Source organism: Ovis aries, chromosome 16 (assembly GCF_016772045.2).
Source record: "Ovis aries strain OAR_USU_Benz2616 breed Rambouillet chromosome 16, ARS-UI_Ramb_v3.0, whole genome shotgun sequence".
NCBI lineage: Eukaryota > Metazoa > Chordata > Mammalia > Artiodactyla > Bovidae > Ovis > Ovis aries.
In genome coordinates, this window is record NC_056069.1 from 36,963,058 (window position 1) to 36,978,427 (window position 15,370).

Below are 15,370 nucleotides of genomic sequence, written 5' to 3' on the forward strand. Positions count from 1 at the left end.
TTTTAAAGGGTATTTCTAGTTCTCTGCTTAGTCTTATTTTACATCACTGTCAAATTCTTCACTTTCAAATTCAAGTATATTGAAATGTCATAAAATAAACTATACTATATTTTTTATATTTTATACCAAAAGATTGAGTTTATGTCAAAAACAAAATCTAATACACATTGGAAAATACTGAGTTGGAATGTTTGCTAAAATGCTGTTTACTGCAGAGGCCCAGTGTTTTATCAACTAACACTGAAGTTTAAATTAGGGCTAAACTCAGGAAATTGACCTTCATAATATTTTAACATGATGTTTGTCTTTCTAAGGTGGCTTTCTTCTCAGAAAAGAGGACTTAAATATCCTTGACTTACTGTCAAATTTCGGTCCCAGATCTGTATGCTTCCATTCTGGCAAGCAGCTGCTATGAGGTTTCCATCTCTACTGTACGTGCATGTGGTAGGAATTACTTTTTTACCCTGCATTGTCCGCGGTTTAAACACACTTTTTTGCTTCTTTGGATTTTCAACTTCCCAGGTCCTCACAGTCCTTAAAAAAAGAAAAAAAGGAAGATTTTCACTTATAAAAAAGAAAGGATTTTAAAATCCAAAAGAGTTCACAAAGACTGCTTGACCTTTTAAGCATATAAATCTAATTAATGTTTTTTACATTTTTAAAAATAAAATGTACAGTATGTAAATAAGGTTTCCCAATGCAATAAAGTCAACCATCCAAATTGTACTGTCATGAAATCAAATCGCAAGTGGCAAATTCTACTTCAAATTTCAGAGTTCTTAGTTCTGACCCTCTAAAGCAGTAGTTTCCAACCAACTGACTATACACTCTGATCAGCAGAACTGTTGAACATTATATACCCACTACATATACAGGTGAATTTCTAAATTACATGTGGTCATATACTGTTATATAACACATACCTGAAAATACACTGAAAAAAACTTGTCAGTAAAAAAGAATGATGTGGGACTTCCATGGCCAAAACAGTAAAAGATAATTTAAAAGAACAGTGGGATAAATATAAATATAAAACAAATACAACATGGTAGGTTTAAATCCAACATCATCAATAACTGGAAATTCCATCACATTAATTGGAAATGGCATAAAAACTCTAATTAAAAGGAAAAGACTGTCAGATTGGATTAGATAAAATCAAAATTCAGCAGAGTCTATATTTTTATATATAAAAATATACAAAAATGTGTGTTTATATATAAAAAACACACAAAAATCTTTAAATATAAAGCCTTATTAACCATGTTGGAGAAGGCAATGGCAACCCAATCCAGTACTCTAGCCTGGAAAATCCCATGGATGGAGGAGCCTGGTAGGCTGCAGTCCATGGGGCTGCTAAAGAGTCAGACACGACTGAGCGACTTCACTTTCACTTTTCACTTTCATGCATTGGACAAGGACATGGCAACCCACTCCAGTGTTCCTGCCTGGAGAATCCCAGGGACAGGGGAGCCTGGTGGACTGCTGTCTATGGGGTCATGCAGTCAGACTTGACTGAAGCGACTTAGCAGCAGCAGCATTAATCATTTAACAGTAAAAGGATGGAAAAAAGATGTGCCATAACATAATCAAAAGAAAGCTAGAATGAGTATATTAATGTCAAAGTGGACTTGAAAATAATGAATAAAACTAGAGACAAAGAGGAAATTTTCATTATGAGAAAGAGTCAAAAGATCAAGAAGAAATAAAATATTAGGAAGATATAAGAATATGAAATATTAAGAAGATATAAGAATCCTAAATGCATATCTCCCTAATAACAGAGCTTCAAAATGTGAAAGCAAACTTAATAGAAATAAAAGAAATACCAAATTCATACTTAACAGCTGTACACTTCAACACTCCTCTCTGTGACTAACAGAACAAGTAGACCTCTGCCCACCTCAAAAAAAAAAATCAGTAAGACTACAGAAGACCTCAGAAACTCTACCAGACAAGTTGAGCTAATTAACATTTATATAACACTTCACCCAACAACTGGACATGTATTCTTTTACACACTGAACATTCACTAAGATAGACCACATTCTGAGCCATTAAAACAAATCTAAATACACTAAAATGAAAGAAATCATAAAAGTATATACACTGTCCAAAAAATGAAACTAAATAAATGATCAATACAGAACTGTATCTGGAAATATATCTCCTCCAAAACATTCAGAAATTAATAAATACAATTCTAAATAATCCATGAGTCAAAATTTCATAAGGAATATTAGATAATACTCTGACTTCAAAAAACATGAAAATACAACATATCAAAATTCATGGTATTTGACTAAGATTGAGCACAGAGGAAAAGAAAAAAAGACGTGCCTCAAATCAATGACCTAAAATTCAAACTAGAAAAAGGAGAGAATATTAAAACTAAAACTAGCAGAAGGGAGGAAATGAGAATACAAATGAATAAAACAGAAAACCACAAGTCAGTAGAGAAATCAAAAGCTGGTTATTTGAGAAGATCAATAAAATTAAAGAATTTCTAGGTGGAATGATTAAAAAGCAGAAATTGGAGACAACCTCAAACACCAGTATCTTGAATGAAAGAAAAGATATAACTGTAGAACTTATCAACATTCAAAGAATAATAGGAAATTTTTATGAATGAATTTACATAAATAAATTCAATAATTTAGATCAAATGGACAAATTTCCTTAAAAGACAAACCAGAAAAGTTCACTCAATAAGAAATAATATCTAGAATATTCCTATATGATTAAAAAAACTAAGTACATAGCTGAAAATCTTTGCACTAAGAATGACTTCATTGTTGAATTCTATCAAACATTTAAGAAAGAAATTAACACCTTAAGAAAGAAAAGGCCACCTACTGAATAGGAAAAAGTTTTTGCAAAGATGTATCTGATAAGGGATTAATATTCAAAATACACAAAGAAGTCATGCAACTCAGTCCTGAAAAAACAAACAACCTGATTAAAAAATACAAGAAGATATGAATAGACATTTTTCCAAAGAAAATATATAGATGTCCAACAGAGAAATGAAGAGATGTTTAACATCAGGGAAATGCAAATCAAAACCACAACAAGATATTACCTCACACCTGTCAGAATGGCTATTATCAAAAAGACAACAAGGGCTTCCCTGGTGCCTCAGTGGTAAAGAAGCTGTCTGCCAATGCAGGAGACGCAGGTTCAATCCCTGATCCAGGAAGATGCCACATGACACAGGACAACTAAGCCTGTGTGCCACACCACTGAGCCTGTGAGCTACAGTCTGGGAGTAGCAACTACGGAGAGCCCACAAGCCCTAGAGCCTGTGTTCCATAACAGGAAAAGCCACTGCAACAGGAAGCTGCACACCACAACTAGAGAACAGCCCCCACTCACTGCACACACAACAATGAGACGAAGACCCAGCACAGCCGAAAATAAGTGAGCATTAAAAAATAATAATAACAAGTGTTGGCAAGGATGTAGAGCAAAAGGAATCCTTTTGCAGTGTTGGTGGGAATATAAACTGGTGCAGCCACTGTGGAAAACAGTATGTAGATTCACACAAAAATTAAAAACAAAACTACCATAGAATCCATCAATTCCACTCCTGGGTATTTATCTGAAGAAAAAGAAAACACTAACTTGAAAAGATACATGCACTCTTATGTTCCCATTGGCCACGTATGGTTGTGAGAGCTGAACTGTAAAGTAGGCAGAGCACCAAAGAACTGATGCCTTCCAACTGTCGTGCTGGAGAAGACTACTGAAAGTTCCTTGGACAGCAAAGAGATCAAACCAGTCAATCTCAAGGGAAATCAACCCTGATATTCCTTGGAAGGACTGATGCTAAAGCTGAAGCTACAGTATTTTGTTCATCTGATGTAAACAGCCAACTCACTGGGAAGTCCCTGATGCTGGGAAAGATTGAGAGCAGAAAGAGAAGAGGGTGTCAGAGGATGAGACGGCTAGATGGCATCACCGATACAATGGACATGAACTTGGGCAAACTTCGGGAGATGGTTAGGGACAGGGAGGCCTCGTGTGCTTCAGTCTATGGGTCACAAAGAATTGGACACAACTGGGTGACTGAACAACAACAATGTCCACTGCAGCATTATCTACAACTGACAAGATATGGAAACAACCCAAGTGCCCATCAACAGATGAATGGATGAAGAGGATATGTGTATACACACATATACATACATACATACAGTGGAACATTACACACACACACACACACACACACACACACACACACACACACACACACACAACAGGAACATTACTCAGCCATGAAAAAAAATGAAATCTTGCCATTTGCAACAGCATGAATGGACCTAGAGGACATTATACTAAGTGAAATAAGTTAAGACAGAGAAAGATAAACACTGTATGATTTCACTTACATGTGGAACTTAAAAAACAAAACAAATGAACAAACGCAACAAAACATAAACAGAGTCATAATAGAGAGAAGAAATGGGTGTTTGCCAGAGGGGAGGCAGTGGGGGTAGGAGACAAATAGGTGAGGAAGATTAAGATACAAACTTCCTAAGTCAGAAAGAGAAATAAATATACCACATGCTATCATTTTATGTGGAATCTAAAATATGACACAAATGAACTTACCTACAAAACAGAAACAGACTCACAGACACAGTCAACAGATTTGTGGTTGTCAAGAGGCTCTGGGAGTGGGGGGGTGATGGATGAGCAGATGCAAACTATTATATAGAGAACAGATAAACAACAAGGTCCTACTGTATAGCACGGGGAACTATATTCAACATCCTATGATAAACTATAATGGAAAAGAGTAAGTATGTATATATGTGTAAAACTGAAGCATGTTGCTGTACAGCAGAAATTAACACTGTAGATCAACTATAGTTCAATTAAAAAAATCTAAAAAAATTTTCAAAGATACATACTTCCAGTTGCAAAATAAATGAATCATGAGTATGAAACGTGCAGTCTAGGTAATACAGTCAATAATTAGACAATATCATTGTATGGTGACAGATGTTAACCAGACTTATCCTGATGATCATTTTGAAATATATAGAAATATTAAATCACTACATTGTGTAACAGGAACTAACATAATGTTGTAGCAAATTATACTTAAAAAATAAACAAACTAATAGAGCTAGAACAGATTTACAGTTACCAGAGGTGGCAAAGAGTGGGGAGGAGCAGGTGGAGAAAGTGGATGAAGGCAGTCAAAAGGTACAAACTTTCAGTTATGAGATAAACTAAGTCCTAGGGAGGTAGCGTACAAGATGATATATATAATTAAACTGTGGTTGTTAAGAGAGTCACAAGGAAAAAAAGTATCTTCTATTTCTTTAATTTTGCATCTACATGAGATGATGAATGTTCACTAAACTTACTGTAGTAATCATTTCATGATGCATGTAAGTCAAATCATCACGCTGTACTCCTCAGACTTACACAGTGTTTCATATCAATTATATCTCAAAACTGAAAAAAAAAAATCTGATATTGAGCCAAAGAGGAAGGAAGGGAGGGAGGGAGGGAGGGAAGAAGGAAGCCAAACTCTTCCAGAAAACAGAAAAGGGAATACTTCTCAACTCACTCTATAGATCCCCAGTGAACAAAGACACAAAAATACTTAACAAAATAGCAGTGTACAAAACTGATACCATGTCATGATTAACTGTTATTTAACCCAGGAATGAAAAGGAAGATGGAAAAGAATGAAAATTAAACCATATAATACACATATCAAAAGACTAAGAAAAGATATCAGATCATCTCAATGGATGTAAAATAAGCTTCTTTTTTCCTTTTTATTTTTATTTATTTTTATTGTTTTTTTTAAATTTATTTAATTGGAGGCTAATTACTTTACAATATTGTAGTGGTTTTGCCATAAAAATTCAACATCCACTAGTGATAAAACAAAAGGAAAAAAACCTCTCAGTAATCTAGAAATAAAATGGAACTTGCTCAGCTTGAGAGAAGACATTTATGAAAAACTAACAGGTAATATGCTTCGCTGGTAGCTCAGGTGGTAAAGAATCTGCCTGCAATGCAGGAGACTCGGGTTTGATCCCTGGGTTAGGAAGATCCCCTAGAGAAGGGAATAGCTACCCACTCCAGTATTCTTGCCTGGAGAATTCCATGGACAGAGGAGCCTGGTGGGCTCCAGTCCATGGGGTTGCAAAGAGACAGACAGGACTGTGCAACTAACACTTTTACTTTCACTTTCATTGGTAATATATTTAATGGGGAAAGGCTGAATGCTTTCCTCATGCTGGTGAACAAAGCAGTGATCTCAAACCCTCACCATTTTTTGTCCTAGAGTTGCCTGCCAGTGCAATAAGGTAGATAAAAGAAATTAAAGGCTTACAGACTGGAAATAAGAAATAAAACTGTCTTTATTAAGAAACCACATGATCATCTATATAGTTAACCTGAAGAATCTACAAAAATGCTACAAGAACTAATAAGTGAGTTTAACAATGTCACAGGATACAAGATAAATAATCATAAATCAATTTTATTTCTATTGACTAGCAACAAACAACGGGGGAGCCTGGTGGGCTTCTGTCCATAGGGTCACACAGAGTCGGACATGACTGAAGCGACTTAGCAGCAGCAGCAGCAGCAACAAACAACTGGATATTGAAATTATGACATAATATTTATAACAGCAAGAATAAATATGGAATCTGTTAAGAATGTGTAGTATCTGTACACTAAAAACCATAAAACATTTCTGAAAGAAACAAGATCAACACAAATGAGAAGATACACTATATTGATGGAGTCAACACTGTTCAGATTTCATTTGTGCCCAAATTAATTTTTAAATTCAATACGATCTCAATTAAAATTCCAGCAGAGTCTCCTTAGAATTAGAAACTGAGTAAGCTGACTCTAAAACTTACATGGAAATATAAACAACTTGGAACATACCCACCAATTTTGAAAAAGATGTAAACTAATTCTACCCAGATTCACACATTGCCTTCTAATTCTAATTCCCACATTATAACACCAATCACATAAGTTGCAACTACACATATTGACATCTATTTCTTCTCCAAGAAGAGCTCCTTTAGAGTAAAGGCTCTGTTTTTTGTTTGTTTGTTTTAAATCTTTTTATGTCTTTCTTTGTTGCTTACTTGCTAAGTCCTGCCCAATTCTTTCTGACCCCATGGACTGTGTAGCCCACCAGTTTCCTCTGTCCATGGGATTTCCCAGGAAAGAATACTGGAGTGGGTTGCCATTTCCTTCTCCAAACAAATTGCTGCTGCTGCTGCTAAGTCGCTTCAGTCATGTCCAACTCTGTGCGACCCCATAGACGGCAGCCTGCCAGGCTCCTCTTTCCATGGGATTTTCCAGGCAAGAGTACTGGAGTGGGGTGCCGTTGCCTTCTCCAAACAAATGTCTAGGTTCTATCAAATATCTTGAACACAACAGGAATATAATATATACCAGGTCCTCAATAATTAATGTAAGAAATTCACTGCCTATCTAAGCATCTCAGGCATCAATTTTAATCGAGGTATAACCAATATACAATGAAATGTAATTGACATTTAAATGTATAGGTTTCAAGTAGCCAGCATTTGCTGTCAAATATTTATGATTTATTCCAAATAAAGGTGTTTTTTTTTTAAAATAACCTATGCATGTCTTTTCCCTAAGATTTTCTTGGGAACTTAATTAACTATTTAGCATTCATTACCAAACGCTAGTTTTCAGAGCTGTTGAACCCAGTGCCTAAAATAAGACTGCATCCACTAAATTTTAGGAACTACCAATTAGCAAAATGCAAGCTCAAAGAAGAGTTTGGGAACAGTACACAGGAACAACAGAAAGGCACTCTGCAACTTCAGGATATAAAGCAACCCAGAGGAAGATCCAGGATACTTAACTTTAGTGTTACAAAACACTGCAACAGCTAGAAGCTATCAGCAGTGTGACAGATTCTGTTAGATATATAATCCAACATCCATTCTCTTTTCTTCTTCAAGTCTGCAATTTCCAGCCTCTTGCAGATACATGTGATGAAATATGGCAATTATACTCTGACCAACATGGTGTAAATGGAAGGGTATTAAAGAAGTCTGAAAAAGTCTCTAAAGGAAGGTTAGAGACCCTTCTTTACCTCTTCTTGTTTACTCCTTCCTCTGCCAGAGAGGATATGATTCCGGACTCAAGCAGCATCTTAAAGCAACAAACAGAAGGCCCTAGTCCTTGATGACATTAGAGACACCACATCAACACTGTAGTGGCTGTCTAGACTTCTGATGGGTAGATAGATAGGCTGTAAGATAGGTAAAGTTTACTGGGGCCTAACATATTTACAATGAAATTCTTCTTTTTAAATGTGCAGTACTGTGACTTTTGACAAATGAATAGTTCCACCACTCCAAAAGCTCATCTTGTGTTGCCTCTTTATGGAAAATGCTTCACAACCCCAGCTTCAACAACTGGAAACTATTAACGGGTTTTGTTTCCCGATAGTTAAGCTTTTCCAATACTATAGTGGTAAACAACCTGCCTGTCAATGCAGGAGACTTAAGAGACACGGGTTCGATCCTTCGGTCAGGAAGATCCCCTGGAAGACGGCAAATGGGAACCCAGTCCAGTATTCTTGCCCAGAGAATCCCATGGACAGAGGAGCCTGGCAGGCTACAGTGCATGGGGTCTCAAAGAGCTGGACACAACTGAATGTACTTAGCACACACGCATACTGTACGAAGCCTTTTGAGCCTCGCTTCTTTAACTTAGAATCTAAGTTGTTGTATCTAAGTTGTTGTTGTATATATCAGCTGTTGTTGCTGTTGCTGTTTGTTTAGTCACTAAGTTGTATCCAACTCTTTTGTGATCCCATGGATTGTAGCCAACCAGACTCCTCTGTCTGAGGGATTCTCTCGGCAAGAATAGTGGAGTGGGTTGCCATTTCCTTCTTCGAGGGATCTTCCTGACCCAGGTATCGAACCCATGTCTCCTGCAATGGCAGGCGGATACTTTACCACTGAGCCATCAGGGAAGCCGTATATATCAGTAGTCCATTCCTTTTTGTTGCTGAATAACATTCCACTATACTTCCCTGGTGGCTTCCCGGGTTTGATCCCTGGGTCAGGAAGATCCCCTGAGAAGGAAATGGCAATCCATTCCAGTACTATTGCCTGGAAAATCCCATGGACAGAGGAGCCTGGTAGGCTACAGTCCATGGGGTCGCAAAGAGTCGGACACGACTGAGTGACTTCACTTTCATATGGATATACCACATTTTGTTTATCCATTTGCCAAATGCAGGATAGCAGGTTGTTTCCAGTTTGAGGTGATTATAAATAAAGCACTACAAATATTGCTTTGTGGATTTCTGGCTTTTTTTTGTTTTGGTAGAAATAAGTTGTTACTTCTCTTGGTTAAATACTTAAAAATGAAATTGACGGTCATATGGGAAATGTATGCTTAACATTATAAGAAATTGCAAAACTGCTTTTTGAAGTGGTTGTTCCATTCTGCATTCCTATCAGCAATGTATAAGAGTTCCAATCACTTCATATTCTTGACAGCAATTGTAGTATCAGCTTTTTTTAAAGCCATTCTAACAGGTATGCATTGGTACTGTGATTTTAATTTACATTTCCTAAATGACTAATGATACTGAAGATCTTTCCATGTACTATTTACCTTCCATGTCTCTTCTTCAGTGAAGTGGCTCTTATTTAGTTGTTTATTTTCTAATACTTTATTTTTTGAGAGTTCTTTAGATATTCTGGATGTAAGTTCTTTATCAGGCATATGTTTGGCAAATATTTTTCAAGTCTGCAGCTTGCTTTTTTCATTTTAAAAGTCTTTCTTTCAAATATAAGTGTTTTAAATTCTGATGAACTTCTATTTAGCAATTTTTAAATATTACATCTAAAAAATCTTTGCCTAACCCAAGGTCATAGAAATTCTGTTTTCTCCTAGAAATTTTACAGTTTTAAGTTTTACAATTAGTCTATGATCTATTTGAATTATTTTTACATGTGGGATGAAGTCAAGGCTCTTTTTTAACATATGGATATCTAATTATTCCAATACCATTTTTATCTGAGCATTATAATACCTTCACCCCCACATGAATGTATTCTGTATTGTTTACCTATCTCTGTTCAGTATGTTTACCACAGTTAATATGTACAAAAAGTTGAGAAATATCTAATGTGCCTTTTCTTTCTACCCTAAACTCTTCAACACTGGGGATAAATTATGATAGTTTCTCTTTTTTTAATAACTGAACATCTCCAAAAGTTGGATGATCATTTAGAACTAGGATATGAAAGACCCCACACAAATACTATAAAGTATCATTATCATTATCTGGCTTGTTTAAAGTTCATCTCTAAAACTAGGATAATAATACCAACAATGAGGGGTTGTGAGGATTAAATGAGATTAGGGATGTAAACGTTATCTGGGACAGTATTTGGAATACAGTAGGCACTCAATAAATACTGGTTTGTTTCTGCTCTTCCTCTTAGACCATAAATAAAGCCTTAAAGCTAATAAACCTAACAACTAAGTATGTTCCATTTATTTCAGTGGTTTATTAACAGTTTGAGCTAGTCATCAAAATAACAGCACAAAAAAGCAGCTAACCTAGCATATAGATATATGAAAAATAAATTTACATAGCATCTGATGGTGACTAATTACAGTGTGGTTTTATGGCTCTGATTCTCTGAATCTATGCCTGAAAAAATGGATGCTAAAGTGCTAGGCCATTAGGTATCTGTCAAAACATTTTATGCTGATGAACACATATTTTGAAACTTGGAGTGAGATCTGGTCTTGTAAAATTAAAACTGTGCTTCATAAAAATAGATTTAAAAATAGAAGAAGGATCTGCATGGGCCTTTCTGGACACAAAATGAAAACACCCAGAAGACAAGAAAAAGACACAGGTGGGGTCATTACACTGCCCCAGGCACAAATGCTTTCTATCTTAAAATTTTGAACTCTTTCCAAATACAAGTTCTAAATTTTCTGGCATCTGCTGCATAAATGCATCGCAGCATTTGGCAGAAATCAAGGGAAGCATTAATTCTGCATGGAAATCACTTAAGATATCTTGGTTTAATTTTTCTCAAAAGACTACACAAGCAACTACTTGAGTGATGTAAGAGTCTGAAACTTGCGGGCTCTCTTGGCAAAACAAATCCAACAAGAAAAACCTTCTTTTTTTTAAGGTATTATCCCACAGAAATGGGGAAAATGTTTTAACTTCTATATAAACCCATGATAATCTTTATAAACTACACATAAGTCACATTATACACACAAAGTAATTGCAATAAAAATACAACTGCATTTAGAAGAAATGTATTTGTGTTAATGTTCTAAGCTTATAATTATTAAAATTAGGCCTTATGAAATCTAGACTTAGAATAAGGAATAAATACAGTAATAAATAACCACTTACACCCTTATATTTATGACCAATTGATTTTCAACAAATATGCCTAAATAATTTCATGGAAAAAGAATGGTCTTTTCAAAAACTGATGCTGAAATAGCTAAATACCCATATGCAAAAGAGAAAACCGAGGATCTTCATGTCACATCATACAAAAACTAACTCAAAATGGATCACAGACATAAATGTAAAACTATAAAAAACATGACTGTAGATTAGGGTATGGTTTCTTAGATACACTAAAAGCATGAATGATAAAAGGAAATAAAAAGATAAATTAACATCATCAAAATTAAAAATTTACAAGCTTCAAAAGCTACTATGAACAAAACGTAAGACAAGACATAAACTTGGAGAAATTATCTGTAGATCATATATCTGATAAGAGACTGGTGTTGAGAATACTTAATGAATTTTTACAATACAATAAAAAAAAATGAATGACTCTCATGTATGTTTAGATGACAATTCATTGTAACTGATAAAACGTATAGCCTACCAAAAAAAAAAAAAGATGAGTGATCGTTTTTTTAAATGGGTAAAAGATGTGAATACATATTTCACTAAAGAATATATACAAATGCCCAATAAGCACACAAAAAGAAGCCTGACATCATTTGTTATTAGGACAATGCAAATCAAAATCACAAGATACCACTTTATATTCGATAATTAAAAGACACATAATAATAAGTGTTGGTGATGAAGCAAAGAAACTGGAACCTTCATATTTACTGGTAGGAATGTAAAGTGGGTAGAGTCAGTTTGAAAAACAGTTTGCCATATTGTAAAATAGTAAACAGATTTACCACCTAACTCGGCAATTCCACTCCTGGGTATCCACCCAAGAGAACTGAAAACATATCCTATCCAAAAACTTTCACACAAATCTTCACAGAAGCATTATTTTTAACAGCACCAAAATGACCCTAATGTCCATCAAGTAATGAATGGATAAAATGTAAAACTGTCATACAATGGAAAATTACTTTTTTGGCAATTAAAAAAAAATTAAAAGGAGTGATATGTACTATAGTACATGACTTTCTTGAGGTTTCCATTAACAATAACTGGGCTTCCCAAGTGGCACTAGTAGTAAAGAATCTGTCTGCCAATGCAGGAGACACAAGAGATGCAGGTTTGATCCCTGGACTGGGAAGATCCCCTAGAGAAGGAAGTAACAACCCACACCAGTTTTCTTGCCTGGAGAATCCCATGGACAGCGGAGCTTGGTGGGCTACAGTCCATGGGGTCGCAGAGAGCCAAACGACTGAGCACGAGCAAACACAGAGCTAGAGGTATGAATGGTGAATGACTAGGCATGGATTCTTTTAAGGGTGAGGGAAATATAGATTGGAATGTTGTGGTGGTTACCCAACTCTCAAAGACACTAAAAATCATTTAATGGCCCCATCCTCTTCCAGTTTCAGGTGCTTAACGTCTCATTAAATTCCTAGAACCACCAACAACAATCAAACATTTCTGAGAACCACTTTCATAAATCTCAGATGAGGAAGTCAATCAAATGAAATTGGAAGAGATTCTCAATTTAAAATACATGCCAAACTGTAAAGCAATTATCCTTCAATAAACAATAAATTAATATATATATGTACCAAAATACTTATTAGCCAAAAATTAGGCCATGTTATTATACATCAAATAAGAACTCAGAAGCTCTTTACAAAGCACTTTTAAAATCTTTCATTAAATCAAACAAGAGAGATCAGGGTCTAATATGTAGGTTAAGAAGCAAAGGACCCTGAATTACGCAGACTTCTATCTAGTTCAAGTGCACTGCCAGATCACTGTAGGTGAAGTAGTACTCAAGAGCTTCCCATTGATGTTAAATTAAAACCATATAAATATCAAATATCAAATGTTCAGCTGCTCAGAAGTTTGTGTACCATCAGAAACTACAGATATAGAATATGTCTCAGGAAACTCAAACAGGGGCTCTGTATCAACCTAGAGGGGTGGAATAGAGAGGGAGATGGGAGGGAGGGGATATATGTATACCTATGGTTGATTCATGTAGAGGTTTGACAGAAAACAACAAAATTCTGTAAAGCAATTATCCTTCAGTTAAATAAATAAAAGAAAATACAGATATACAATATATATCAATATTTTATATATAATATATATTGAGAAGTTCATATCTATTTCTCAATGTGAAGTGAAGAGAAGTCACTCAGTCATGTCCAACTCTTTGCGACCCCATGGACTGTAGCCTACCAGGCTCCTCCATCCATGGGATTTTCCAGGCAAGAATACTGGAGTGGCTTGCCATTTCCTTCTCCAGGAGATCTTCCCAACCCAAGGATCGAACCCGGGTTTCCCATGTTATAAGCAGATGCTTTACCGTCTGAGCCACCAGGGAAGTCCATCTTTTTCTCAATATGTAATACTAAATATAATAATAGAAAAGGAGAAAAAGGGAAAGGAAAAAGGAAAAGAAAACTGTATATTCAGATGTATACCCAAACATGTTAAGGCAGTAGGTTCCTTTTTTCTAAGTCCTTTTATTTTAACCTATCAAGAAACTCATGAGAAAAGTAGTGTAGTGTTTTAAGAAAACACCCACAGGTAGATGCTGAGAACTGTTCTGCTCAGAGTTATGACAAAAATGTTTCACAGGTTATTCCAAAAGAATATACGGACATTTTCCTACACCTTCTAATATGCCAAATTAAAATCTTCTAAATAGATACTCATTTCAACTCTTTTTATTCTCTTAATATCTAGCATCATTTTGTACATATCACAGGCTTTCAATAAAATTAAAATCCTATGGCAGATATATCTAAGTAATATATATTTATATAATAAAATGTGTACATATTTATAATAGATATTGTCATTATACTTCAGTACTACTCTATGTTTGAGTTCTCTTTCTTTTTTAAATTTAGAAATAGTACATTCATTGTTAACTTTCACTATTTAACTTGAATTCTCTTGAAATGTTCTTCAACATAACTTGCTTCAATTAACTTTTGTTGAGATGTGAGCACTGTTTCTCACTGAAGAAGCAAGAATTGACTAGGATGAGGCCTTTGCCTTCATGGAAATCACAGCTGGGCAAATGGATATAATGTACAAGCAATAAACCACAGGTCAATAGTTCAACATAGGCTAGATACCTGGGAATACTAAGGTGCCTGTTCTCCAAGCACATATAATCTACTGGAGGAGAAAAACTGGGAGAAAGACATCATCACACTATGAGGCAACATCCAGAGAAGGGAAACAGGTAGCTCATTGGAAAAGATCTAGAAAGGATTCCTCAGAGGTGTGCTTTTTGAAGAAGAGTTGAAATACTGCAAGTGAAATTCACAGTTGCAGGGAGAGGGGTGAATCCTAGAAATTGATACAGAATATGCAAAGATAAAGTGACTTGCAAAAGCATAGCTTATTCCAGGAACAAGTACTGATAGTCTGCTCTGGCCATATGTAGAAGATGAGATTGTCAATAATCACTGGCAATTATTAGACTATAAAGGGGATCCTATAAGCTGTACTGGGATTATAGACTTTACACTTATGGAGACCATGGAGCCACTAAATAGAGGGATGACTTAAGTTATATAATCAGTCCTGTGTTTTAGAAACCCACTTGGGTGGTAGTGGGAAAGACTGCTTGGAGAGGCCAAGTCTGTAGGTTGCATAAGCCAGGTGAGAGATGATCAAGGCCTGGGCTATGGCAATGAAGCAGGAGGGTGTAAAAGAAAAATAACTTTGAGGAGGGGAAAGGAGGTGGAGCCGTTCATTCAGTGAGACAGAGTTGCGGAAGTGGCAATATAAGACAAAAGGCAGTAACAGTGAAGGAGGTAAGTTAAGGTGAGACAACTGTGTGGCAATCAGGTGGGGAACCTTGCAGGTGAGAGGAATACAATTAAGACTCATTAGAAGGCAGACAGAGACACAGCT

The 15,370-nt window shown here is 35.7% G+C and overlaps 1 protein-coding gene across 2 annotated transcripts in view; it reads right to left on the bottom strand.

Moving 5' to 3' along the window:
• The window catches only part of WDR70 (WD repeat domain 70), a 275,928-nt gene that overhangs the window by 108,873 nt on the left and 151,685 nt on the right, over positions 1 to 15,370 (bottom strand). For both annotated transcript variants that reach the window (XM_004017038.5, XM_027980102.3), the window contains one exon: positions 360 to 534. In XM_004017038.5, the coding sequence (XP_004017087.1) occupies positions 360 to 534 (175 nt within the window). The remainder of the gene's footprint in view (positions 1 to 359; positions 535 to 15,370) is intronic.